Genomic DNA, 22,977 nt, shown 5'->3' with positions numbered 1-22,977 from the left:
CTATTTTATACGGCGTAACAAGGGTTGCTGACTAGTTAAAATGTTATATTTTGGGATTTTGGTGTTTTGTGAAGCAGAAAAAGTGAAGTACCAGTATATCACCACTAGATGACATAGTCTCACAGGTCAGAGAAGGGTGTTTGGGGCAAGTCTCACGGTACCTCACGTTATTTTGTGAGACTTGCTCAATAAATCACTCTTAATGGCAACAAGTAAATGGTGTCGTGTGAGACTGACATTTACCATCTATTTTGCAGGTGAGATGTTTATACTGGTAACACACTTACTGTGAGGAGGATAATATGTGGAAATATGTTTGTAAAGGTTGTTTGTGATATCTGTAAAGTTTAAAAAAAGTGAAATACGAGTGAGTCGTCCGTTAGCATAAGCAACAGAGTGAGGTATGCTACGTTATGCGGGGCTGGGTTAAGAGTGTACTGTGATGTTAATATGTATATTTGGTTACCATATAACACAAAGTGAGTTGTTTTGGAAGGTACAGATATGGTGTTTTTTTTAAATGATTCTTGAAAAGTACCAATTGATGGCAATGTTATTTTGTATTTATATGTTAAAGGGGACCTCACTTAATTTAATGAGATTTGTTCAATAAATCACTCTTAATATTAACAAGTAAATGGTGTCGTGTGAGACTGACATTTACCATCTATTTTGCAGGTAAAACAACAAGAACAATATATATCTATATATATATATATATATATATATATATATATATATATATAAATAAAACAAATGAACCCAGAGACGGTTATGATTTATCTCATAAATAGTGTTATTTATTTCCTGGCTTTTTTCTGTGAAGAGCCTATAGAGAGTTATTTGGTTATTATTTATTTCATTAATAGTGTTATTTATTTTCTGACTTGTTATGTGAAGAATCCAGAAAGGGTTATTTGCTTTCTGGAAAACAATACATCTTTACATTTAGGCACTCCTGCAATCATCACACTTTTTCTGTTACAAACTGACTGCGGCCCCTCATCAGAGAAGGGAAAAGTTATGTGGCCCTCACAGGAAAACGTTTGGGGACTCCTGCTTTAACACTTTCAAGCTTCAAACCTGCCTCAATTTTAGATTGCAGATAAAGAAAACAGTCAAAATGCATGTGGATTTCTGTGCATTAAATAATAATTTCATTTTAAGGAAATGTTTACCTTCATAACAATGCCAGGAAATAAAAATATTCTCACTCAATGGTGTATTGAAGTGAAATATGATGAAGAACATGGAACAATGCAGTCCACCACACGTCATTAAGTAATACACTATTTTGGAATGCTGCAAAATGATGAGTCTGCAAAATACACAACAAAAAAAGGAAAAAAGCTGGAAAACGATGGGTTTTCTCCCCCCTCAAGTCGGGCCCGAGGGGGCGGGACCATCCTCGCCGCAGGTCTGCAGCGACGTGAGAACGTGCTCCAGCATCCAGCGGTCCTCATGTAAGGCGTGGTCCTCTAGCGTGAAGGGCCCCTGCTTGGTGCGGACCAGCTCCTTCACGTGAGCGCACGATTCCAGTGCTGCAAACAAAAAAAGGCCTTCTCAAAACAATGTCGGGCGGCGGCCGTTTTCAACGCTCGCCACCTTTTCCCAGGTCGTCCACCAAGCTCCTCACGTAGAATCCGCCGCCGCATTCTATATCTGCCGGGGAAGACGATAAGTCGGTCATCTTTGCTCTCTTTAAAGTAAGCAATGAAACAGCCTGATGTAAATTAGGAACCGACCTATAGTGACCAGGGGGGGCTTGAACTCCCGCAGAGTCAAGTTGTAGACCGTGACGGGTCGGGCAGGTTTGGCCTCCACCTTGTGACCCTTTTTCAGCAGGACAGACATTCGCTGGCCATCTTTTTTCAGTGCCGAGTATCTGAACGTTTCAAAATTTAGCACTCACACTTACTTTTGAAGAACATTTGAATCAACATTTTCTTAGCAGGAGGTCAACGTTTCCGGTCAGACTAAAGCAATGAGCCGAGACTTTGAGCACCCCCTGGTGGAGATTGTGATACTGTTTGGTTTTATTGCAGTGTTTTGGGGGCCCGAACAGCAAACTCGCAGCGACGACCTCTTGTTTTAAACGAGGGTTCTCCAAAGTGATGCCTGCTAACACCGGGGCGCCCTCTAAGGACAGCTGAAGTGCCTGCGGACCTGTTCTGAAAATAGTAATATTCTCGTAAAATTGTGTTTTTGGGGGGTTGTCTTAGTCTATTTGCCTCTACTTAAAAGAACTAACCTGGTAATAACCAATGTTGGGTAGGGTTACTTTAACTGGATTACTTTCAATTACTTTTGGATTACTCCAATACCAAATATGCTAATAAAAGACAAAAGAAACTAAATATGAATACAATTATGACTCACAACACGCGCTAAGCTTTCTCTCCTGGCTTTGATCTCTTTGATCTCCGGCAAAACGAACATAAAATGCGACAGAAACAAAATGAAAATAAATCCAAACAGCTTGCCAACATCATTTTTGCCGTTCCATGTGTTCCGTTACTCCCCAAGGCTGCACAAAATTTAGTCATTTCATTCATATTTAGTTTCTTTTGTCTTTTATTAGCATATTTGGTATTGGAGTAATCCAAAAGTGATTGAAAGTAATCCAGTTAAAGTAACCCTACCCAACCCTGGTAATAACATGATAAGCTGTTAATTTAGAAATGCATATAAACCTGAATACCCTTAGCGATAATTTTAAACAAAAAGTAGCTCTCAGTTTAGAAAAGGTCAGAGAACCCCTTTTGAACCCATAATATAGTTTTTAAGTTTTATTCATTTAAAGCGATTTCGAGTAGACATACTCAAAAACTATAGACTCCTCAGAACTGGTGATAATATACGTATTCTGAAGTAGACATGGAAAAGTGTGAAATAACGACTTAATAGCGCCTCCGGAGTAGTAAAACGAAAATCGTCACTCATGTTTAGAACCCTGAGAACTGCGAGAAATTCTATTCCTGATGCTCCCCTACTTACAATCAAGATATGTTCCCGACGACAGTTCGTATGTTGAATTTGTTCGGAAGTTGCTTCAGTGCTATATTTTGTATGTTATATGAATATGTTTAAGGCTTGCTTAAGTAACCTGTATTGTTTTGTACTGAAAAATAGGCATTTCATAAAATAATATGCTCTATAAGGATAAATGGGCTTCAAGAGTTAGGCGACTTCCTCCTCGGTGGTAGAAAGTGGCCAAAAAAAAGCGATCCGACTTTTTTCTCAACCGCATCAAGCTTTCTTATTCCACTTTCATTTAAAAAAAAAAAAAAAAAACAGCTCGCCTCTTCTTAACACTATACATCAACCATATTGAATGGATGCGCGAGATTACTATATTACGATACATAGTAATGTTTACACGCGAACTAGGAAGAAGAAGCGGATTTCTTCTTCGGGGTGGATGCTGGGTGATGTCTCACAGCGCCACACGCCGGTAGCGGCGGAAAGAAGCACTACAGTATTGTCCTGTACTCGGAAAAAGGTGCACACAATGCAAAATCTAACTTACAGCAATGTCCCGATATTTTTTGATATCCCGAATTTTTTTTTCTTATGTACTGTTGTTCGTAACTCCAATGTTCATAAGTAGGGGCGTCTGTAAAGTCATCTCCCAAATTGCACAAGAAGTTCATTATTACTTTTTGAACATCCAATTTGGGGTAAATATCGGACATTTACGTGAGTCACATTGTTTCCCCATTTTCATTAACGATTTACTGGATTGACTTCAAACTTGGGCTGTATTACTTCAAGGCTTGAGGCAACAACTGGGATTAAAGTCAGCAAATTTCATAATACTATGAAATGAAATGATCTGCATTTATATAGCACTTTTCAAGTCAAGACTTCCCAAAGCGCTTTACATTGTGCTTCACATTTCCCAATAGCGGCCGTGCAGCCATGTAAGGCGCTAACCTGCTTATTGGGGGTATTAGGGGTTCAGTGTCTTACCCAAGGACACTTCGACATGTAACACGGAGGAGCCGGGATTCGAACTGCGATCTCTTGATCCCAAGACGAGCGCTCTACCTCCTGAGCCACTGCCGCCCCCTAAATAGATACTAATACTACATGACAAGGCAGTGATCAGAATTTTGGATTTTATGTTTTCATGGCCACAAATGACAATATGCTTAATAATGGTTATAGTATGCTTAAAAACTCAGGTTCAAAGAAATCCTGAGATAATAGCCGGAGATGCATGGGACACAAGGCCCTTCCTAACCCTTTAACTCGGTTAGATTTTACCCCTGATGGAGCAGACGAACGCGACTATTCATATACAGAACATCAGCTGAAAGACAATGCTGTCAACTTACAGCGGGGGGACTTGCATGATATCACCAACAAAACTGTTGAGCTTCTCCTCTAAATCCGATTTGGTAATATGTTCTGGGGAAAAAAACAACAGGTATAAGACTTGATCAGAAACTTCGCAATATAAAATCAGAACTTGTCATTGCAAGTGAACTCATACTTACGAAAATCTTTCTCTTGGGTAATGCTGCCGGTAGCATCAAGAGTGTCCGTGGCTTTTCCAAACTCTGCTACAGCGAGGTATTTCTGACACACAGAGTAAAACTGCCTACTTTAATCTTGGAAATACGGTAGTTCCCGCTTAAAAGGATGCTACTTGGAGATGATTGCGGTTTTATTTGAAGGAATATTCAAAACGATATTTTATCGGGTAAATATATCAATACCAGTGATATAATGATAAGTCAAGTCATGTTTATTTGTGACGCCCTTAATCACAGAGTCTCAAAGGGCTGCACAGACCACAGATTATTGCAAACCACCGACTATTATGACACCATCCCCTGATCTAAAACCTACATGAGAGCAAATAGTACACAGATAGATCAGCAAAACATACTAAAACATTCAAATATGACAGGCCTTGTGTACAAAAATAATATTGTGGGTTGTCAAACAATAATATCCCTGAAATAATTGTATCACATCAGGATATGCAGCCTATCATGGCGTTATAGTTAACACCACAAATGTGAACATCCCAATTGACTACACATGGTGGTGTAAAAAAACTATCTGAACCTTTTGGAAATTCCAGAATTTTCACTGCCACAAAACAACTCAGGTGCGTGACTTAAATTGTTACACTAAATTTAAAGAGTTTAAAGACGAATATTTATTAAGTATGTGTAAACAATGCTCAACTGAGTTCAAACAGCCTTTAGATTTTTTTCCCACTGCGCCTATCTGCTTTCATCTTACTTTTACCAACGCTGTTCTGGGTCTTGCTACACATGAGGTAGGAGCAAAGAAAGGGGATATGGAGAGTGACTTGATGCTTATAATCGCAGTTTTTGTTAGTGCAGCAAGAAAAAGGTAAATGTAAGAACGCCTGTTTTAATAACAGTCCAAACGCCAACCAAAACCCCAAAAAAGATCAAAAAAGAAGAATGTATTCAAGCGCGTACTCAATGTCTGAAACTCGTGACAAAAAGTTAGCGGCCACCAGGGCAGACAACTCTTAAAAAGTTGCCTGCCCAGTCATAAAGTTGCCTGCCCAACTTTTCACAACTTGAAACACAATAAGACAACTAATCGCAAAACAACCCATTGTTGCAAAGTATTAAGGATTGATAATTAGAATATATAACAGAACAAAACTTTAAAATTAAGTTTATTATAAATCTACTACTATCAGTGTGTACCTGTATTTACTCATCTTCATTCATGCAATGTTTGTGTTGCGTCGTCTGCTACAAGCCACGTGAACTCCTCTTTCCACAATGCTTTTAATGTACGTTTACGTTTTGTATCGTCATCAATTTTGTTAACTTCTTTTGAATCTTTCTTCTGGGGCTGAGGTTTTGGCTTGATTCCTAACCACTTCTCAATTTTTCTTGTTATCTGTGCTTCTACTTTGGAAATTTATATGCAAATGCACGACCTTATAAGGCTCGGGAGAGTCCGGAAGAACAAAGTTATTCGATGCAGGCTTCTGATTGGCTGTCGAGTATGCAAATTGCCAAACGAACCGAAATTTCCAAACCCAACGAAGATTTCGAAATAGGAATAAAGCAAACGTTGGTTTTGAAAAAAAAAAAAAAATCTTTTTTTTTCCCATGAAAAAGTTGTCGGCCATCCGGGCGTAGACGTTTTGTAAGTTGTACGCCCGACGTATAATATGCACTCCCCGGGCGTCCGGGCAGACGTTATTTCAGACACTGGCGTGCTCATGAATGATCTAACTAAGGCTGCAATTCATGACTTTAAGCCAGGAGGTAAAATACTGAATAATGGCCTGATTTCTTTGGAAAGATAAAATTGGGCAAATTCCAGCGGCACACTAGACAAGGTCTCACGGCACACTGGTTGAAAAACACTGACCTACAAGACTAATCTTGTACAGGGTGTTCTTTTTTTGCTCTGTAATATGAGGTCTGAATTCTGAGTGTCTGAAATTCTGCATGTAGAACTTCTTCACTATAAGACAGGAGCCGAAACATTCTCGCAATGCCTTTTTAAGGGAGAACGCGTCTCCATAATTTGGTTCGGAGTGCTTTCAGATTTTGTCTTTATTTTGAAACTTTGTAATAAATGTCCTCAACTGAATTGCTTCTCTCTCGCTATATGTTTGACTTTTCATCTGTGTGATTTTGACAAGGGTCAGATAACATTTGATGGAGATTTTATGCATAACCACGAGACATACCAAAAGGTTCACTTTTTTTTCCAAATTTCACTCCATAATTTATTGTCCTGATGTGATTTTATCCTGTTAAGATAACTCACCTTGGAACCTGCTAACATCGTGCTGAGCATTTTTGTGCCATTTCCAACACCAACAACTACAAGAAGAGAATGACGCACATCGTCTCATATTATTTAAAAAAAATAATCCTGATAAATCTGTGGTGAAAATGAGGGAAATGGACATACCCAGCACACCACTTGCCGAACTGTCCAACGTTCCTCCGTGACCCATTTTCAGACTCTGTTTCTTTCTCTTCTTGGGGTTTGGGTCTGGGTTCTTCTCACCGGCTTCTGCGATAATGAATACAAGGCAATTGGGTTAGTGTCCGTAAACAAAGCGCACATGTGACGTGCTTTACCTTTGAGTAAGGTTTCCTTGAGTTTATTCAAAACATCCGCAGAGGTGGGCCCTTGCTTTTTATAAATAGCAAACAGCCCATTCAATGACTGCAGTTTTGTTAGAGAACTTTTGACGGGTGTTGCAACTGTGCTACTCGCAGCCATGCTTTCTGTTTAATCTTCTTCGTTGGTTTTAGAAAACCATAACCGGATGACTACCCTCTGCTGGTTGTAAAAGAAAAAAACATTTCACGTAATATTTGACGTAAACTACCTGAAATTTAATGAAATCGTATGAATTATTTCAAAGGAAAGCATATTAAAATTGAATTATTTACCAGAATATGCGCTTGTGGAAACAGAACCAAAAGGTGTGTATGTTTTAGTGAATTGATTATAAGACTACATTGACCATAATGCATCATGCCATCCTCCCAAACAATCACAATAGGACTTCCTTGTTACTTACTCCTCTTTCTGTTTCTTTTTCTTGTCAACGGTTTGGTGTTTAATATGCAGGAATCACGTTTCCAAGGTTTGTACTTATGTCGAGTTTTATAAAAGGTAGTGTGAACTCGTGTAATCACTAACGGGTCTATTTTTTTTTAAACTATTTCATAGGCATAACGTGTCTGGCCAGAGCGTAGTAGGGGAGCATTCAAATCAGTGGAAATGAAAATTGTGTTGGAAAAGGATTGTAATGACAGAGCCAGCGTCGATCCACTCTCACAATTTGAACAAAAAAACCTTATTTCTTAACAAAAAAACAACTTTTGTTTATGTCATGTGCAAGTGACAGTTAGGACCGTTAAAAACTCCTCTCTGAGAGCAGAAGTTAGCGTTAACAAGCCTTTTTTCATTCTTTCTTATGTTCAATATTTTACAACACCAGTACTAAATAAATAAGTATATTATTTAAAAATAATCTAACTCAATTGTCCTTTTGAATCTTTGCGTTTTATGGTGGATTTTATTATCTCATCTTATTAGCCGTACCGCTTATCCTCAATAGGGTCGCGGGGAGTGGGGGGGGCTGGAGCCCATTCCAGCCATCTCCGGGCAGTGGGCAGGGGACACCCTGAACTGGTTGCCAGCCAATCGTGGGCACACGGGGACAGACAACTCACTCGCTCATTCACACCTAGGGACAATTTGGACCGGCCAATTCACCTGAAACTCCGCACAGGAAGTCTGGAGCTGGATTTGAACCCACGCAGGAGGTTCCCATGACATGAACTGTGCCGCACAAGCGCTAACCACTGCGCTGCCGTGTTGCCCAGATTTTATTAGATCTCATCTCATCTCATTAGCTGCACCGCTTATCCTCAGTAGGGTCGCGGGGGTGCTGGAGCCCATCCCAGCAATCAGTGGGCAGGGGACACCCTGAACTGGTTGCCTGATTTTATTTTATATATATATATATATATATATATATTATATATACCAGAGCCATGCCCCCCTAGTGGGAGGTGGCTAGAGTCTTTTTCTGACTCTTTCTGGGAAATCGATACAGAGGAGGGGATTCCCAGCCCCCTCGCCTAACCCAACTGATGTGTTGAGAGTCATTAGGTGACCAAACCCCCCAATTCCAACCCTTAATGCCGAGCGCGAAGCAGGGAGGCAATGAGTACCAATGTTGTAAGTCTTAGGTATGACCCGGCCGAGGATTGAACCAGCGACCTCCCAGTCTCAGGGCGGGCTCTACCCCAAGGCCACCGAGCTGGATTTTATGATTCAAAGAAAACGTTTTCAGATTTACCCATCATCAACAAATCTTGTGTCTTTTTCTTAGTTTTGTTGAGGATATGAAGAAGTAGAGGGCCAAGCAGAAGAGTGCTCCCCAGGATGGAAGAATTCTGCCAGGCTTACTCAGACCTGTGCCAAGAAAGAGGTTTTGATCCCCAAGAGAGCGTCCTGCTCAAAATACAGCAATGTAGGTCTCCCCGACTAGACCTGAGCGGCCTGAGTCTCTCCACAGATACATGCGCACTCCTTGGCCGGGTTTTTCAAAAGGACACTTTCTTTACTGAGGTGTCACTCAGTGACTGCATGCTTGGTGACGAAGGTGAGTTAAAGACACTGAGCAAAGTTGCCTTATGTTTTTTTTCTCTTGCTAACAACACAGTCACTGCTAAAACAGTACGAGGGAAGTCAATTTCCAGACTTCAACCTTATTAAGCATGGATTTTACTGATCTCTAATGCTAAAATGTTTATTTTTCCCTCCTTGTGTCTTGACTCTTAGGGGCCAAAGTTTTCTTGAACGGTCTTTTTTACAATACAACTGTGAAAGTCTTGGATTTAAAGGTATCCCTTGTCAAATGAAAGTATTGACTCTTATTGCTGTGTTTGTTTAATTTTCAATTAATTTCCATGCAAAACCCGAGCAGGGAAATAACCTGAAATCTACAGGGGCTGAAGCTTTGGGAAAGTTATTGGCTCGTAATCATACGCTCATTCGGTGAGGACTGTTTTTAAAAACAGTAACATGTGTAAAACTGACTAATACAATGATCAATGTTGTCCCCTCAACATATTGCTTGCAGGCTAGTGCTAGATTGGAACGCTTTGGGAATTTGGGACGAAGCCTTCGCTGTTTTTTGCGAGGGTTTGGCTTCCAACACGACGCTGACGCATCTTGACCTGCGCAACAATCAGATCAACCATCAAGAAATGGCAGCGCTTGCTCAGACGCTCAGAAGAAACAGCAGCCTTAAAGTACTTGGTGAGTCCCGTGTTTTTACATCAATAAATACAAAGAATAATGACAATCTGGATAGCATTACAAGATCATAAAGAATGCAAAACAACACTAGGTCTGTGACAAACGCTTTACAAATAGTCAGATTGGGGAATATGTCCACGACAGTATTTATAGAAGCTATCCTCAAAAGGGGATTTGCCAACTCTATTGTTTTGGGTTGTCTGTTGTCAGATCTGAGGTGGAACAACGTGGGTCTCCTAGGGGGCAGGTGCCTGCTGGAAGCCCTGCAAAGCAACCAGAACCTTGAGCAGTTAGAGCTGGCCGGGAACAACATACCCAGCGATACACTCAAAGCGCTCGGTAATTGTGGGCGCCGTCCTTCTGTTTCTGGCATGTACCGCCTACATTGTGTCTGTTACACCTCAGAGCAAGTCGTCGGACGCAACACAGATCGTCAGTCCACCTTAAGAGAGAGCCACAGCAGAACCCAAGTCCTGACCAAGGAGATTCAGAACCTTAAGCAGGAGAAAGGACGGCAGGTAGCCGACCTCCTCTGAAACAACCAACATGTTAATTTTGCCTCTCATTTGCTGCTGTTAACGACTATAGACATCAAAGATTGGATTATTTAAGGGTGGTTGTGAATGAGTTACAGTGTCATTTTAATACTTTATCTTTAGACAGTAGTTTTTTAATAATTTGTCCTGCACTTTTTTCAGTTCCAGAATTTGATGGTGACCATCGACAGGCAGCGAGAGGAGATGGGAGTGTCAAACCGGTGAGAAGATCAGTTGGGCCTTATTTATTTTCACAGAACATTTCAGAAACGTTTTAAGTCATGTCTTGAAAATTAAACATGACAGCATAGTTCTCTCTTTTGTTTGACTTGAGGTCCAGTTCCATACAGATTGGTCAACTCCAGGAAGCTCTAAATGAAAGGAAGTCTGCAGTCAATTCTCTCACTGCCAAGTAAAGTGTCCTTTCATTCCAACATGACGAAACAAAACAAAAAATGCTGTTTATGTATCTGCCTTATTTGAATCGGTGCTCAGAGTACAAATGACGGAGGCCGCCCTCGCACTCTCCAACCAGAAGAACCACAGCTTGGCTGAGCTGATTGCGAGGCTTAAGGTCGAGAAGGAACAGCTACTCGAGAGCCACAGCAGAGATAAGAAAAAAGCGCAAGAGGTGCCAAGACGACAAAGCCGGACTGAATTGTGCTAGTAAAACTTTGGATTCTGATATTTTTTGTCTGATGCTCCAGGACTTAGTTTCCAGAGAAGGAAAGCTTCTTAGGGAGATCCAAAACATGACTGACACCAACGTCCTGCTAAAGAACAAGGTAATACAATTGTTTGTTTTTTAGAGAGACACGTCTCCGTTTTACCAGTAGGCAGACTTATATTGTTCTGATGATTTTGCGTTAGGTGGAGGAGGCGGAGCGCAAGTGCAAGTCACAGCAGCAGCAGCTTTTTGAGCTGAAGCAAGAATTGACCAATAGCACAGCAGAACTCAAGCTCAAATTAGCTCAAGCAGAAGGTAAACCATTCAACGGCTCCGCCGTCACATCACGAAAATATGGATTCTGTCTTGACCTCTCACAGACCGCCTGGAAATGGAGAAGCGCCGCTTCAAGCAAGGAATGGAGGATGTCAACCACTTGCGACAGAGAGAGGTGCGATTACAAATTGCTGTATTTTCTGCATTAAAAATACACTATTTGCTTGTTTTTTTTACAACGTTTAAGTGTAATGAATCGAGGGTGACAACATTTTACACTTATATAACTTTGCAGTTAAATACTGTAACATTTACTGCGGAGGCGTTAATGTATTTAGATTGTGGATCGCGGTTGGCAACCTTAAAAAAGGTCGGCTTATGTTGGTTAATGTAAATGTTTTTGAGATAAAGTGTTTGAGGAGTATGTTAGGAATGACAAGATTGGATAGATTAAGAGATGAAACTGTGAGAGACAGAACTGGAGTAGTAGTGGAACTGAGCAAGTGTGTGGATAAGAGAGTACTCGGTCGGTTTGGACACATGGAGAGGATGGATTAGGAGCTAATGTTGAAGAGGATCTACAGAGCAAAAGTAAATGGAAGGACACCAAGAGGAAGGCCGCGATTGACGTAGATGGATGGTGTTATGAGTGCACTGCAAGAAAGAGGTCGAAATCTAGTGGATGCTAGAGCTCTTGTTGGTGATAGGAATGAGTGGAGAGGTGTTGTAAAAGGATAGTGGGATGTTTGGACGCGTTCTAAGGGATGGGCAGGGCACCCGTATGATGCGGCAGGGGTAAACCAGTGAAAGCTGTCGGGCCCTGCTGTTGAACAGAATTGTTTTGTGTCACCCTGACCCGAGTGACATGGCCGTTTTCTCGTGTCCCGTTTCATCTGCAGGGACAAAAGCATGACCAACTTAGGTGCCGAGGTGCACAACTTGTTTGGGTGTTTGGGCTTTTGGGTTGGCCATGGTTTAAAAAAATGTGTGTGTGTTTTTTTTGCCTTTTTATTTTATTTTTATTTTATTTTATTTTCTTTATTATTGTATGTTTTGTCTTGTTGTCGGTCACCCCTCTTGAGAGATATGACCAATGTAGATAGATAGATAGAATGTTGGTTAAAACTCGCAAGAGGAGAGAAAATATGCCCTAAGAACCTACCTGGGCAAGGCTTGGAATTAAACAGACTGGTAGGATTTTCCGTAACTTTGGCTCAGACCGATTAAGAGTTGAGCGGTCTGCATCATCCTCACATTAGATTCCTTTACCGGCAATATGCAAAACTGTAATACAGGCTCTACTACATATCCCTGCTACAGAATGTTGAAACAATAACCTCGTTCTAACTGTACGAAACATGAAAGTGATAGAATGCTGGCTGTTTGGGAATACCATCCAGTTCAGTTAAAACACAAGAGACAAGGTCACAGGGTACATACTCAAACATAGATAAAACAACTACATGATGTTCTAACACAAACCAGCTCTCACGGAACAAAAAATGAAAGAGGATGGAACCAAAAAAATTCCCACACATTGTCAGAAAAACCGTGAGAGTGCCATGACGACGATACCGAGAAATATAACGCAGGCACATAAACTAGCGTTAAGTGAACAAAACACGAAAGGGAGAGAACACACAATGCATGGGAATACCAACTAGTTTTAACTGAACAGAACACAAATGGAAAGAAAATGGGGACATACTCACTTGTGCATAAAACTACTACATAATAAGAAATATTTCACAGATTGACAGAGCAACAATGACTGTGCCACGCCGACAAGACCAATAAATATAATGTGGGAACATTTTCTTAGCTTTAACTGTACTAAACAAGAAATAAATACCGCACAGAATATCTTGCAACAGTAACAAGCTCTTAATCAACAATACATGAAAGCGAGACAAGTAGGGTGTGTACTCACTTGTGGTTAGAACCATATCAAAAGAGCCAAGACGACAAGACCATGAACCTAAATGTTGGGATACTAACTGCCTCTAACTGAAAAAAATAAATAAATAAATTGAGACAGCACAGGACATAATGTATCATTATGAAAAACATTAACCTACTCGCGACGGTGATTGAGTAAAATACTGTCATTTTTTATCTTATTTGACATCTAACTTCTGTTACAAAGCACACAATGAGAGACACTAAATGTCAATTTCATTTAATTAAATGTATTATTATTTTTCTCCGCAATCATACATTACTGATTAAGGTTTCTCCCGTACTCAGGTAGACCATGTTCACCGTCACCTGGAGGAAAGTGAGAAAGCCTTGCAGGAACGCATCCTCAAACTCGAAGGTCAACGGATTCAACTAGAAGAGGTTTGACCTAATGCATTATCAAGCGTCCATGCAAAGCTTGCTGGTGTATGGAAGCCCATAAGTTGGAATCCAAGTCCCCTTGATTACTTTTCTAGTCCCGTGAGAGAGCTATGCCTCCTCTGCTTTAGGACCTGAGCAAGTCGAAAGCAGCGTGCGTGGCTGAGAGAACCCAGGCCGAGGAACAACTGAGTAAAGTTCGCGTTCAAATACGCCAGGAAGAGGTAACCTTTCGCCGCTACATTTTTTCAATATGAGCTTACAATCACGGGAGAAATAGGCGAGTCAAATCGATAAAATTTAAAATCACAATCCTTTTTTTTCATAATACAATAGACACCTGGGACAGGACATTGATCAGTTTTAAGCTAGAGATCCCCGTATAGTTCGGGATAGAAACCTATGGTAATTCGCTATGAACCGCTGGTAAAAAAAAAAATCAATTAAAACAACTAAATAGTCCAAAGTAAGTACTATCCATCCATTATCTGCACCGCTTATCCTCAGTAGGGTCGCGGGAGTGCTGGAGTCCATTTTCGGGCAGTGGGCAGGGGACACCCTGAACCGGTTGCCAGCCTGTCAGAGACGGACAACTCACTCGCTCATTCACACCTAGGGACAATTTGGACCGGCCAATTAATCTTACATGCATGTACGGGGATAATATGCAAACTCTACACAGGAAGTATGCATATGGGATTATATGACTGTAAGTTAGGGTGGTCCTTAATGGGGGTCGAAATTTTTTTGGGGGAAATATTGGGCTCTGACCCCCCGCATATGTTCTTATATTGATAAAAACACACTGTGTGCAATTTTGAACAATTTGGATAATATTTAGAGGTAGCTCAACGACTTTGAAATTTCCCAAAATGGTAAAATTTTGGCAATTTTCGAGAAAAAACGGAAATCTTAACCCTATGTGTACGGCGTTTTAGAACATCCAATTTCAGTCCATTGCTTATAATTGTAACACAAGAAAAGTTACAAGTAAATATAACAATATTGTATTTATTTTTACCTCAACAGCCACCACCCTTTCGAGGTGTCATTCACTGTGCGTGATCGGCATTTCCAAATAACATCCAAATTTGGGCGTCAATAAAATGAACTAAATTTGCAACTTCACCAACACAGATCATGTGCATTATGCAAAACAGTGTGAAAACAAATCTTACAGTTTGATGTGCATACAGTACAAAAACAATATGATAAGTGAAAATAGAACCAAGCCAACACCAAACAGTCTACCGAGTAATAGTCGAATAATAATTTCCAAATCACCAGTTCAGAGTTCACATAAAACAGGCCGATTGTCTTTGGAAAAACAATGCATTTGCTCTCAGTTCAGCAATTACCTCAACGAATCATTAAGTTTATCATTGTAACATAGCCTATCATCAAATGTTGTGTATGTTCACAAAGTGTTCATTTCTGATTCACGATGGTCTGTTTTTGAGTATTCGGGAACCTTTTGCGATGTTCTACAACCACCAGTAACAGGTACTGTAATTGTTCTTCATTGTGGGTGAGACGACCATTGAAGTTTTGAATCAGTGCGACGCCTCGCTCTGCGTGGTCATTGATGACAGACAATGCTTTCACCTTGTCACATGCCTCTCTATAATCAATGCGGCCATTCCATGTGGTCGGTTCTGCATCCAAGAAGCTGGTGGAGATCTCGAGAAGCTGCAGCAGCTTGATGGTATTAGTGGTTGCAAAATCTGCGAGTTTCTTGTCATTGACGCACTTCAGATCCACCTGGCCTTTAACTTCTGGTTCTTCCGCTCCTGGGTTTGACTTCATGGCACTCAAGATGTCAGTTTTCGTTTCATGCGATACGTCGGGATCAAAAAGGGACAAGCCAACAAGGACTTCAGAAAGATACCAGAGATGAGTTGCAAACTTTTTGCTTGTCGCTTGAGAGAGGGCTTCGTTGATGTTCCCATAGTTCACCAGGTCCTTTAGAAAAGCGAGATCATGGCGAGGAGCGCTGGCTGCCACAGGACACAGGAACCAAGCCCTAACATATATCCTAGCATAGAAAAGACACACGTCACGAAGACCTTTTTCCTCACGGGCAGTCAGTCGGAACTGGTGTCGAAACATCCACACCTTGAATGAATATATCACCTTGGCCATCCATCTCGCCTGATGCATCGCCCCTGGTGCCATAAACTTCACTTCTCGCTCAGGTATGCCTCCGAGATAGACAAGGACAAGCTCGAGCAACTCCCGGTAGTCGTCTCTTGGTTGGTTCGCTTGAAGGGTTTCAGAAATGAAACCGTTGAGGCTGTCTCTAACATCTGCGATGTTCTGTCTGGTGTACTCATCACTGTTTGCATTCTGAAAGTCACTGGAGTCGATGAAGCTCCATTGCGTTTTAAATCGCTTGAAGATTTGGATTTCTGGACTAGAAGACGATCCCATGCACGTCCAGTTTCTCAACTTTTTTCACCATGTCTTGTGTGTGACGTACAGGAATCCGTGCTCTGAGCCAGAAAGATGTCAATTTCTCTACACTGGCTGTTGCTGCAACTCTGATAGTCTCTTTGCATTCGATGTGTCGATACAAAAAATAACCCAAAACTTGTTGAATCGAAGGTAGTTTACACCCTGTTATATCCTCTTCATGAGGCAGAAGATATTTTTTTGATCTCTTCGATGAAGCCATCTTGATTTTTGTGACACGTTTGACAATCAGAACTCAGTGTGGTGAATATCTGAAACCACTAAGGCACTGTGATACTAATCGATAATAGAAAGCCAGTCAAAACGAATGCCACAATAATCCCAATCCATTTTGTGACAATTGTTCTCCTTGAAATCCGAAAGACAGTCAAAATTATTTACTGGTGTGGTCAGATAAGTATTTCGTTGACATGTATTTATGCAGTTTTATTATTGAACAATTATTTATTGTGCCAGTAACTTTGTACACTAGGTCTGATATAATGTGCGAAAAATCCTTATTTTTCATACCAAAATTTCAGAGGCCTTGAGCCACCTCTAAATATCCTTTGATTTTGATGAAACTTTGCCTAATTACGTTTTGTATATATTGGAACATATTCAAGGGGTCAGAGCATGAAATTTTAAAAGTCGAAAAATAAGGACCACCCTACTGTAAGTGCATGTATGTAGGTAGCCTATCTACTGCTAAGGCCGTGAAACACATTAGGTAGGAGGAAAACGAGGGGGTTTCATGGTGACTTTATGCTGGTCACCGCAGTTTTTGTTAGTGTAGCATGAAATTGGTGAAAGAATAAGAATAAAAACGAGAACAATAAGTGTACTTTTAATATGTCAATACATTGCAGATAATTTGCAGATCAATCAAGTAAAACGGAACTATGCACAATTGTTTCTTTTAAATCTCATGACCTCAGAACTGTGCCGCACACGCGCTAAACACTGCGCTGCCGTGCTGCCCATGAAATAACTTTAAATTAAAAAAAATGAAACACATTTACCTTAAGTGTGATCTGACTTGAGCTATTGAGTGGAGTAGGGTGGATGCAGTGGGGGAACAGATGGCAACAGCACATTAAACATGAGACTGATTTTAAAAACTTCCAATTGCGAGGATATTAATGGCTTATCTCCTCTCTATTTTGATAATTGTCCCAATCGCCGATTGATTATTAGAATTATAATTGTTTTTATTGTTATCAATGACAAAGTTGTGAACAGAGTTTACAAGATTAGACATGACACTCCGGAACCTGGCCATGCCATTTAGCGAGGGTATCGATTTTTGCACTTGTGTAATTATTTCTCGATAGTCGCAAGCTTTGTTTCCATGGTTATCATGTTTTTTTTCTCCCTTAAGCATGACTTCACGAAAATACAGTAGGAAGAGAGAGAATAAAGAAAAGGAAAGGCATTGTGGGTGGAAGTTTAGCCTATGGAGAAGATGTATTGATGCCATGACGCAAACCAAAATCTGACCAGCATTTGATTTAACATCGACCAATAGTAGACAGGCATCTTAAAGACATAACTCGTCATACACATGAACACAGAAAAGTTTATAGTGTGGAAAATGCTGCAAAGAGGGGCCAAAAAAACGGATTCCACATCATAAAGTGAAAACATTGTACTATTCGGATGCCGTATCCTAGGTATCTACTGCATACACAATATACAGCTTACTAATAGAAATGATTAATTTGTAATAAATTATACTTCATTTTTTTTTTTTTGTTGCACAGCATGAACGCGTGACAGCGTTGGAGGAGAAGCTTCGTGTGACCCGGACCTCCATGCAGGAGGTCCAGCTGCACGTTTCACAACAGAAGCAGATCATCTCGGAGCAACAGGCCAAGAACAGTCAACTGAGCATCGAGGCCGACTCCCTGCGTCGCAGAATTGAGGAGCTACAGCAGGTTTGCGCAACAAACAACTCTTAAATGGAGCTCAGTCGGTTTTAAAAAACAAAAGGTGGAACCATTTACGACAACAAAAAAACAGTCAAAACATCTTATCGATGCAATAAAGTGATTCAATGAAGCTCACCGTAAGATATGCAAAAATCTACTTGGAATTTCCTATTACAGGAACTGACGGGGAAAGACCAAGAGAAGGTGGCTGAGGTGAGCAGGGTGAGGGTGGAGCTCCAGGAACAGATCGGTCACCTGGAGGCTGAGAGGATTGCACAAGGAGGCCTCAAAGAGAAGATCTGTGCCCTGGAAAGAGAAATGAAAGGTTTCGGTTACTGCCCTTTTCTCTATAATTGAGAGTATAGTCAAATTTGATGACAATCCAATCACTCGTTACATTTACATGCAGGCGATTAGAAACCATCAATACCAACCTTTTGACATGAAATAGGGTTGGACGTTATCGCACACTCTATTTTTATGCACAAAACACGATCCGTCTCCAGAAGTGGCAAATTTTTACCAAAGCGGAAATCGGATGTGATCGTTGGAGCGATTTATTCACGCACAAATTCTTAGTCTTGCTTCAAATGAAGCAGCTGTAGACTTAATAAAATACTTCTCTCGAGTCAAGGTTTTTCTTATGGTGAAAAAATAAAAATAAAAAATCAGTCTGTGTTTTAAAGGGGCGAAAAGTGGTAGTCGAATGCGTAAAGCAGTAGTGTCTCTATGTATTGGAAACTGAATACAGACGCTGCCATACTTACGAACATGAAAGGTTCCGGACGATCGTTGAATTTGTTCTTAAGTTGCTTCAGTGCTATATTTTGCATGGAATGTATGTTTAAGGTTTGTATAAGTAACCTGTATTGTTTTGTACTTAAAAAAAGCATTTAATGAAATATTATGCTCTATAAAGACAGATAAAGTTGAGTTTAACTTAAATTTGGAAGATGGGCTTCAAAATGTTCTCCTCCGTGGTAGAGAGTGGACGAAAAAAAAAGCGATCCTACCATTTTCTCAACCGCATCAATCTTTCTTATTCCACTTTCATTTCAAATAAAACGTCTCGCCTCTTCTTTACACGTAACACCAACCATATTGAATGGATGCACGAGATATTAAACAATAAAAACGTCAAAGTTCTTAGCGCGCTGGAGATACAGTATAGAATGTTTACACACGAACTAGGAAAGGGAAGCTGGATTTCTTCTTCGGGGTGGATGCTGGGTGAGCTCTCACAGCGCCACACGCCGGTAGCGGCGGAAAGAAGCGCTACAGTACTGTCCTTTACTCGGAAAAAGGTGCACACAATACAAAATCTGGCTTACAGCAATGTCCGGATATTTTTCGACATCCCGAAAATAAATTTAGTATCTAATGTTTTTCGTACGGCGAATGGTCTGTATTGCCATTATTCCGATTATCTAAATGCACTAACGACTGGGAGTATTCCTATTGCTCTTGTGCGCGTTTAGTTTCTCTCAGCCTGGATATTTTTATACTCCGATGGATTTAGGACTTGATCCACTCAAAAACCTGGCTTACTTGCTAAAAAAAACCTTGTGTAATGATTGATTTCTCCTTTTATTTTTATTTTCCGCCCCCTACAGGGAAAATGCTACCGGTGTATCCATCTAGCCACCAATGATTACATTGTGTAAACACACTAGTCGCAGCACTTTCGGGGCACAGAGGGAAACCCGCTACTTTGTGGAATTTGGTGACATGAACAAAATCATTACATGCAGAAATAGCGTCTATTATGTATAGACGGGGTTATTCGTTTGTCACTAGACATGTAAAGCATTCATTTGGATTGCTCTAGAATTCTAATATTCCATTTCCAATCGGATTATTGCCTGCATGTGAATGCAAACATAGTCGCGTAATATAGAAAAATGTCAGATTTTTCTCTGTTTTCTTTAATGTTTCAAAATTATTAAAATATGTTATATTTGCAGATGATACTAACATTTTCTATTCCAATGATAATTATATTAGTTTAGTAACAAATAGTAATTGTTAATTAATTAACCTGCAAACATCCATCCTAAAGTGATAGTCTTTGGTTCTCACAAACCATATCTAGACCTAGCGGTGAAAACGGACGGTGCAGTCTAAAAGCAGTTAGATTATTAATGAAGCCCAATTATTTTAACCAATAATGCATTGTATTTATTATATTGTTCTCTAATTTCGCCATATTTAGCATTCTGTGTGGACCCCCTTTAGCAGCAAGATACTACACCACAAAACAGTCAATTGTCACCATGAGCACCAATGAAAATGCTCATTATTATAATAGATACTCTTATTATACAGTATGCTGAAATGGTATGGAGACAGCATTGATGATAATGGTGATGATAATGATGAAGTAACCTATGTAAATATGTATGTTCATAAAGTGTTTGTTACATGTGAATACACCAGAGATCTAGCCGTAAGACACAATTATTAAAAAGGTTGAGGGGGTTGGATTAAAAAAGAATATGCTTCTTCCTATTCCTTCATGGACATTTTATGTTAACACACGATTTTCCATTCCACCCTTCTAAGCAGACTCTCTTCACTTGGTCTGTCCCACACACCCCTCTAATGGTTTCACTCGTATCTCTCTGGCCGCACTCAATTCATTCAACTCAAGTCCCTCTTCGCTGACCTCTCTCTTCTCCTTAGGTGTTCCCCAGGGTGCTGTCCTGGGGCCCCTCCTCTTTATAATCTATCTTCCCCCCTAGGCCATATCTTCAGGAAATTCAATATTTCCTTCCACTGCTTCGCGGATGACACCCAGCTTTACCTTTCCTGCAAACCCAACTCGATACTCCCACCACCTGACCCTAACTCTTGCCTCTCTGAAATAGAATCATGGTTCACCGTCAACTTCCTAAAACTGTACACCAATAAAACGGAATTATTTCTCATTGGCACCAAATCCACCCTCTCTAAAGTTGACTCCTTCTCTCTTTCTGTTGACAATTCCTCAGTTTTTTCCTCCCCTCTGGTCAAGAGTCTGGATGTCATCCTCGTTGGCACACTTTCCTTTAACTCTCATATAAATAACATCAGAAGTTCAGCCTACTTCCACCTGCGCTCCATCAACCGTCTCCGCCCCTGCTTCTCCCCAAACACAACAGCCATCCTCGTCCATAGCCTTGTCACCTCACGCCTCGATTACTGCAATTCCCTCCTCTACGGTTTACCTCAAAAGTCCCTCCATAAACTTCAGCTGGTCCAAAACTCTGCTGCACGCATCATCACCAAAACCCCCTCTCGCCATTACATCACCCCTGTTCTTCAGCAACTCCACTGCCTCCCAATCAACCATAGATCAATTACACCCCCCACACACACACCTCTCTGACTTCCTTCACCCTGCCATGCCATCCCTCACCCTCAGATCATCTTCCTCCCTCCATCTCACTATACCCCCTGCCCGCCTCAGCTACATGGGGAGCAGAGCTTTCAGCCGTTCTGTCCCCCAGCTCTGGAACTCATTTCCTCCTTACTTCCAGAATTCTGCAACCCTGTCCGCGTTCAAATCTGGACCTCTTCAGATTTGCCTTTTCCTGACCATCAGCCTCACACACCACCCCTCTTATCTCTAATGTGTTTTAATGGCTCGTGATTACTTGCTTGCGTTACTCTTAGTTTATTGTTGTGTCCTACTCCTATGTACAGCGATGTTTGGTGTACTAAAAGGCGCTTTGAAAGGCGAAATATTATGTTTAATATTATTCTAACATTTTTTGGACTTGTTTTGTTTTTAATTTGGTTCTAATTTGTGATTTGATGCCCTGTCACGCAGTATTGAGCAGTAACCACCGAGAGGCGCTGCTGGACAAAGACAGCGAGATGTCTTCTTTGCTGGAAAAGCTCCGACTCAAAGAGGGGGAAATCAAAAGGATGAGGGACGACGAAGCTCAAAGAGCCACATATCTACACAACGCCATTCTCACCTACGTACAAGGATCCCCCCTGGCGAAGTACGGTAGCCCCCAAAAGTGACTTGGATGCAAAATCATGCAAGCATCTATTTGGAGCCTTGGTGGACCAAATCAAAAATGAAAACATGAGAAATTGAAACACTGTTGAGTGTTCCTACCCTTTAAATGTTTCATCTCAATGCCATCAAAGACCTTGGATGACTCCACCATAGCCTACTATTCCATGAAAACATCAAGGCTTTTATCCATGTGGAAGTCACAAGACGTTGAGATGTCTTTTGATGATAACGGGTGTGGTCGTACATCATTTTTAAACCAGTTTTCAACGCAAATAATATATTTTGGAGCAAGGAATATGTTCAGGGGTCGTTTTTCAAACTTTTATACTGTGCCAGCTTTATCATCGTGTCTGTTGAATTGCAAATCTGTTTAAAGTACGAACATGCATTGTATTTAAAATGTAGGTACTGTTCCGCGACCCTACTGAGGATAAGCGGTGCAGATAATGGATGGATGGATGTTTTAAGACCCTATTTCATAGTAAATGAATGTAAACCGAACTGCGTCTTTCTCTCCGTTGAGTGTGAAGTGGGTTTGATGCATTACGTCATTTGTTTCACGAACCAAATATCTTTGCTGGTATCAAGATAAGTCACTACAGATTCAAACTCGGATTAGCTGACGTATTTTATACTTGTTTTGATCATTTCATAGTGTACGCGATTAAGCAATATTTTGACGGGAGTTTATTTAAAAAAAAAAAGTACTCATACGTATAATAAGCAACAGTGGATATACTCGAAGTGGGGAAAGAAGAAAGATCGTTACATATTTGTATGTGATGATTATTTGGTAAATTAAACAGGAGTGTTTCCACAAACTATTTTTGGTTTTATTCTTAATGGTCTGTCTTTCCATGAATAAATAGGTGCCTCGTTGTGTTTGTAAGGGTTATCATCGCTCATTAAATGGGGATTGTAATCATTAAGGCAGGCAATTGGCTGGGATAACGTCATAGC

The 22,977-nt window shown here is 40.6% G+C and overlaps 3 protein-coding genes across 5 annotated transcripts; 1 reads left to right on the top strand and 2 right to left on the bottom strand.

Annotated features, from left to right (window-relative positions):
• Positions 1–1,132: 1,132 nt before the first annotated feature.
• Positions 1,133–7,298, bottom strand: trub1 (TruB pseudouridine (psi) synthase family member 1). The gene is made up of 8 exons (XM_088323681.1): positions 7,107–7,298; positions 6,934–7,038; positions 6,787–6,842; positions 4,503–4,584; positions 4,341–4,413; positions 1,746–1,885; positions 1,606–1,662; positions 1,133–1,541 (listed from the first exon to the last, which is right to left on the bottom strand). The coding sequence occupies exons 1-8, from the start codon at positions 7,249–7,251 to the stop codon at positions 1,378–1,380; spliced, it is 822 nt and encodes a 273-aa protein (XP_088179807.1). The 5' UTR covers positions 7,252–7,298; the 3' UTR covers positions 1,133–1,377.
• A 213-nt stretch (positions 7,299–7,511) lies between these two features.
• Positions 7,512–22,518, top strand: lrrc45 (leucine rich repeat containing 45). Of its 3 annotated transcripts, XM_088323291.1 has the most exons (19): positions 7,512–7,621; positions 8,879–8,977; positions 9,065–9,151; positions 9,331–9,392; positions 9,476–9,546; positions 9,632–9,810; positions 10,021–10,149; positions 10,216–10,328; positions 10,509–10,567; positions 10,681–10,758; positions 10,842–10,977; positions 11,054–11,131; positions 11,217–11,328; positions 11,394–11,464; positions 13,537–13,629; positions 13,758–13,850; positions 17,841–18,014; positions 18,186–18,333; positions 21,820–22,518. In XM_088323291.1, the coding sequence occupies exons 2-19, from the start codon at positions 8,932–8,934 to the stop codon at positions 22,017–22,019; spliced, it is 1,929 nt and encodes a 642-aa protein (XP_088179417.1). In that variant the 5' UTR covers positions 7,512–7,621; positions 8,879–8,931; the 3' UTR covers positions 22,020–22,518. The 3 variants fall into 3 exon arrangements, with proteins under 3 accessions (XP_088179417.1, XP_088179416.1, XP_088179415.1); XM_088323290.1 differs by having other exon boundaries at positions 8,879–9,151; positions 10,687–10,758; XM_088323289.1 differs by having other exon boundaries at positions 8,879–9,151.
• Positions 15,055–16,056, bottom strand: LOC148347612 (uncharacterized). The gene has a single exon (XM_088324232.1). The coding sequence runs from the start codon at positions 16,054–16,056 to the stop codon at positions 15,055–15,057; it is 1,002 nt and encodes a 333-aa protein (XP_088180358.1).
• Positions 22,519–22,977: the final 459 nt, after the last annotated feature.

The sequence above is a fragment of the Urocampus carinirostris genome, chromosome 19 (genome assembly GCF_059441175.1).
Source record: "Urocampus carinirostris isolate Australia breed hairy pipefish chromosome 19, RoL_Ucar_1.0, whole genome shotgun sequence".
NCBI lineage: Eukaryota > Metazoa > Chordata > Actinopteri > Syngnathiformes > Syngnathidae > Urocampus > Urocampus carinirostris.
Note: the sequence above shows the minus strand (reverse complement) of the source record. Positions and strands in the feature narration are given on the sequence as shown.

Bases quoted from the DNA above. Each gene is read 5' to 3' on its own strand.
- trub1 (XM_088323681.1), bottom strand. From the start codon at position 7,251: ATGGCTGCGAGTAGCACAGTTGCAACACCCGTCAAAAGTTCTCTAACA. The intron at 7,039-7,106 runs GTAAAGCACGTC...TCATTATCGCAG, and splicing joins CAAGGAAACCTTACTCAAAG to AAGCCGGTGAGAAGAACCCA. The intron at 1,542-1,605 runs GTGGCGAGCGTT...TTTTGTTTGCAG, and splicing joins GGTGGACGACCTGGGAAAAG to CACTGGAATCGTGCGCTCAC.
- lrrc45 (XM_088323289.1), top strand. From the start codon at position 8,932: ATGGAAGAATTCTGCCAGGCTTACTCAGACCTGTGCCAAGAAAGAGGT. The intron at 13,851-17,840 runs GTAACCTTTCGC...TTTGTTGCACAG, and splicing joins TTCAAATACGCCAGGAAGAG to CATGAACGCGTGACAGCGTT. The intron at 18,015-18,185 runs GTTTGCGCAACA...TTCCTATTACAG, and splicing joins GAATTGAGGAGCTACAGCAG to GAACTGACGGGGAAAGACCA.
- LOC148347612 (XM_088324232.1), bottom strand. From the start codon at position 16,056: ATGGGATCGTCTTCTAGTCCAGAAATCCAAATCTTCAAGCGATTTAAA.